This window comes from Triticum urartu, unplaced genomic scaffold (genome assembly GCF_003073215.2).
Source record: "Triticum urartu cultivar G1812 unplaced genomic scaffold, Tu2.1 TuUngrouped_contig_6183, whole genome shotgun sequence".
Classification (NCBI taxonomy): Eukaryota; Viridiplantae; Streptophyta; class Magnoliopsida; order Poales; family Poaceae; genus Triticum; species Triticum urartu.
Window position 1 is genome coordinate 1 of NW_024116921.1, and position 4,407 is coordinate 4,407.

The 4,407-nt window shown below is 47.5% G+C and overlaps 1 protein-coding gene across 1 annotated transcript; it reads left to right on the forward strand.

Moving 5' to 3' along the window:
• Positions 1-1,671: 1,671 nt before the first annotated feature.
• Positions 1,672-3,096, forward strand: LOC125530257 (remorin 1.4-like). The gene is made up of 5 exons (XM_048694651.1): positions 1,672-1,929; positions 2,005-2,073; positions 2,186-2,273; positions 2,390-2,471; positions 2,641-3,096. Exons 1-5 carry the CDS (start codon positions 1,833-1,835, stop codon positions 2,839-2,841), a joined length of 537 nt encoding a protein of 178 aa, XP_048550608.1. The 5' UTR covers positions 1,672-1,832; the 3' UTR covers positions 2,842-3,096.
• Positions 3,097-4,407: the final 1,311 nt, after the last annotated feature.

Consider the following 4,407-nt stretch of genomic DNA (forward strand, 5'->3'; position numbering starts at 1 on the left):
TTAATTCGGTCCTCACGAGTATGCCCATGTTTCTTCTCTTATTTTTTGAGGTACCGGTGGGAGTCCGGAAGAGACTAGATTTCTATCGTTCACGTTTCTTTTGGCAGAGTGATGATGTTAAGCGAAAATACAGACTTGCTAAATGGGACATCATCTGTAGACCGAAAGACCAAGGGGGTCTTGGTATTGAGAATCTGGAAGTGAAAAACAGATGTCTCCTTAGCAAGTGGCTGTTTAAGCTTTCTGTCGAGACGGGGGCTACTTGGGCGCAGATCTTGCGGAACAAGTACCTTCACTCCAGAACCTTGTCCCAGGTGACAGTGAGACCGACTGACTCGCCTTTTTGGAAATGATTGATGAGAGTTAAATCACTCTTTTTCAACAGGACTCGTTTCGTAGTGGGAAACGGTACTGCTACGAGGTTTTGGGAGGATACATGGCTAGGGGAGACGCCCCTCGCACTCCAATATCCTTCCTTGTATAACATTGTTCAGCGTAGAGATGCCAACGTTGCAACAGTGATGCAGTCCGTTCCGCTTAACATCCAGTTTCGGAGGACGCTAGTGGGGACCCGTTGGGAAGCTTGGCTCCATCTCGTTAGAAGATTGATGGATGTTCGGCTGTCTCAACAGCCCGATCAGTTGTGCTGGAAATTATCTAAGAATGGCGAATTTTTGGTTAAATCCAGGTATTTGGATGTTATCAACTCTACTGTGATTCCTAGATCGAAACATGTTTGGAAAGTCAAAGTTCCTTTAAAGATCAAAGTGTTTATGTGGTTTGTGCATAAACAAATTATCTTAACGAAGGATAACTTAGCAAAACGCAATTGGACAGGATCTACCAGATGTAGTTTCTGCGACCAACACGAATCAATCAAACATCTATTTCTAGATTGTCGCTTAGCAAAAAATTTGTGGCGGTCGGTCCACATTGCTTTTAACATTACACCACCGAATTCCATCAATTCGTTATTGGACGTGGCTTGATGGGATAACTTTTGATATCGCGAGACATATTCGTGTAGGAGTGTGTGCTTTATTATGGGCAATCTGGAATTGCAGAAATGATTTGGTTTTTAACAGAGCAACAAATATTCATTTTTTGCAGGTTATATTCAGAGCCACTGCGCTGATCCGTATGTGGTCGCTACTCACTCCGACGGAGGCCAGGGAGCATTTGGTTACTGCGTCTACCCGATGGGAGATGGTAGCTCGGAATATTTTCAACCGGTTTGGATGGCGGTCATGTAATAGGATAGACGTATAGTGCTCTTATCCTTCTTTGCCAGCCGGTTGTGGCTTTTTCTTTTCAGCTTTGGTGAAGCATTTTCCTATTTCATTTCAGACTTGGAGACCTCTGTTGGATATTTTGTTTTTTAATAACATTAACCGTATGCATCGTTCAGATGCAGAGGCTGTGGCTTACCCCTTTTCGGAAAAAAAGGAACGGAAGGAGTGCATCATATGGATGTTCTTCGTCATCCGTCGTGGAGATAGGCTGGATGGCGACGTGGAACCGAAAAGGGCGGCCTCCTCCACAACGTGGCACCTCTCATGCACGCAAAGGACACGTGTGCGCGCCTGGAAAGCGTACGTGTCGCTCGGGCCTCTTCGCGGGATGATGGTGTTGTGCTAGTCGGCCGCAGCTCATTTGCGCGCGCCCTACTGGCCGGCACCACCAAAAGCAAATGAAACCGCTTTTGGATTAGTTAATTGCGAATTACTAGGATTCAGGTTGGATTTTGACAGGGAAATCAACGCCGCGATCTTTACTACTAGTAGTGTAGTCTGGTGGTGCAGAGCTTGTGCGAGGAGCAGATCATCGTGCCCATGGAGACCCAGCAGGAGCCGACCAAAGCCGGCGCGGTGGTGGCGCCGCCGGGCGTCGCCGGTGAGCCGGCCGGCAGCGGTGGCAGAGTTCTCGAGAGTAAGATCTGTTCTTTCTTGAACCTTTGTGCGATGCTGACTCTAATCGATCGATCCGTCTTGCTCCCTGCTGCAGATGGACCTCCGGCGCCAACAGCAGCACAGCAAGGACCTGCAGCCCCTCCGGGTTCAGCAACCGACAGAGGTACGTACACCATACAGTGTCCATCAGCTGCTTCAAGTTTCGGCGAATTTGATTGCAGTTTTTTTTATGGTATGAATGCAAAAACGCACGAAATGAATGAATTCTCGCACAGACGCGGTGCTGGCGAAGGTGGAGATGGAGAGGAAGCTGTCGATGGTGAAGGCGTGGGAGGAGAACCACAAGAGCAAGGCCGACAACAGGTGCATGCCTCCACTCAACTCAGCTTAACTGAACTTTGCACGACAGAGTTCTCTACTGCATCTTTGGTAATTCGATTCTACGTGTGATTCTTAACCGGCCAAAATATATGGTTCAGGGCTGAGCAGAGGATGTCGTCCATCATGTCGTGGGAGAACACCAAGAAGGCGGCTGTCCAAGCCAAGCTCCGAACACGGGAGGTATGTCTCTCAACTCTGAAACTCTGTCCCCCGCAAAAAAAAAAAAAAAAAACTCTGAAACTCTGAATCGGGCCTTACTTCCGGGCACTTGAGTTAGCTGCGAAGTTCAGCCTGTTCTATACACCACAGGCCAGTTGACGATAATGCTCCTCAAATAATCCATTTGCAGGAGAAGCTGGAGAAGAAGAAGGCGGAGTACGCGGAGAAGATGAGGAACCGGGTCGCGATGATCCACAAGGAGGCGGAGGAGCAGCGGGCCCTCGTGGAGGCGAGGCGGCAGGAGGAGATGATCAAGTGCCAGGAGATGGCCGCCAAGCACCGGTCACAAGGGACTACGCCCAAGAAGAAATTCCTCGGTTGTTTTGGATGAGCAGCCAGCCAGCCAGCCACTGAAACATAATCATAGTGAAAGTTGTGAAGTAGCTTAGGTAAAAGAGGTGCTCTCTCTACTGCTCTTGCTCTCTTCTTTTGGAACATCGATCATAAGCTTGGATCGTGCACTGAATGTCTGATGCACATACATAATGTTGTTGCGCTTGTTCTGTTTCGGTTTGTGGGATGTGATGTAAGCTGTGTAAGTAAACAAACGGTACTCAGATTTGAGAAAATGTCAAGAAATGTTTCCTAAGAATGTCACTCTGGTTCTTGTTATTCAGAGATGTTCCCTTCTTTTTAGTGCCTTCAGACAAGATCGCAGGCAGGCAGGCAGGTTTAGACTTCACGAATTGTCGGCTCTCGCCACACTTTGGTAGAGTTCTTTTTGTCTTTTTGAGACAACACGCTGCCCGGTCCTTTTCTTTTTTGACGCAACACACTGCCCGGTCCTGGGGCAGGCCGAGCGGGGCGGCGGCCCCGGACCGCCCGAAACCAAGGGGCCCATCCCGTACTACACTTAATTCTGAAGGCCCATGCATATTAAAAAACTAGAAGGAGGCCCAGGCTCATGTTTGACTCGCATAGAGAGATGCTGGAGCGCGCAGTTTCTATATGGCGGGAGCAACTAGTTAATAAGCGCTTCTTTGGGAGCCTCGCAACGATCAGCGTCATTTGGCGCGCTCTTAGCCATTCGTCACGTGTTGCGCTCTGGGCGCTCTCTCCGAATTTTGTTTTTTTATTTTTCTGCACGTGTTTTCGGTTTTTAAACGATTATTTTGGGTTTTTTCGATGTTTTTGTTTTCCATCGGTCTTTCTCAGCTTTTCAATCAAAAAATATTGAAAAAAAACTTTTATACGCGAAAAAGTGAGTTTTTTTCTTTTCGCGAGAGTCACAGTTTTGCTTTCGCGAGTTATGGCCGTGCCTCTTCAAAAACGGAAAAAACACATTCTTTGTTTTTTTTTCTTTCGCGAGAGTCACGGTTTTGCTTCCGTAAGAGGCACGGTTTGCTTTCGCGAAAGTCACAGCCGTGCCTCTCGAAAACAAAAAAACGCGTTTTTGTTTTTTTTTTCTTTCGCGAGAGTTACGGTTTTGCTTCCGCGAGAGGCACGGTTGTGCTTTCGCGAGAGTCACGGCCGTGCCTCTCGGAAAGGAAAAAACGCATTTTCTGTTTTTTTCCTTTCGTGGGAGTCACGGTTTTGCTTCCGCAAGAGGTATGGTTGTGCTTTCACGAGAGTCATAGCCGTGCCTCCTCGAAAACGAAAAAAAACGTATTTTCTCTTTCTTTTTTCCTTCTACGAGAGTCACGGTTTTGCTTTCGCGAGAGGCACGGTTGTGATTTCACGAGAGGCACGGACGTGCCTCTTTCGGAAAGGAAAACCCGTGCTCCCGGTTCGGTTTTTTCGTCCTATTTTTTTTGTCCCTTTTTTTGTGAAAAAATATTCGTCAAAACCTATCAACACGAGATCTAGTTTTGAAGATCTCGACGCGAGGAATCAAACGGTGAAAGCGGTTCAAGATTTGAACGCACGGTTTGAGAGATAAAACGTTTTGAATAAACGG

What these genes read in the sequence shown, in the direction of transcription:
- LOC125530257 (XM_048694651.1), top strand. Translation starts at nt 1,833, where the DNA reads ATGGAGACCCAGCAGGAGCCGACCAAAGCCGGCGCGGTGGTGGCGCCG. An exon ending in CGGTGGCAGAGTTCTCGAGA is followed by an intron (nt 1,930 to 2,004) that starts GTAAGATCTGTT and finishes TCCCTGCTGCAG; the next exon opens with ATGGACCTCCGGCGCCAACA. An exon ending in CCAAGCTCCGAACACGGGAG is followed by an intron (nt 2,472 to 2,640) that starts GTATGTCTCTCA and finishes ATCCATTTGCAG; the next exon opens with GAGAAGCTGGAGAAGAAGAA.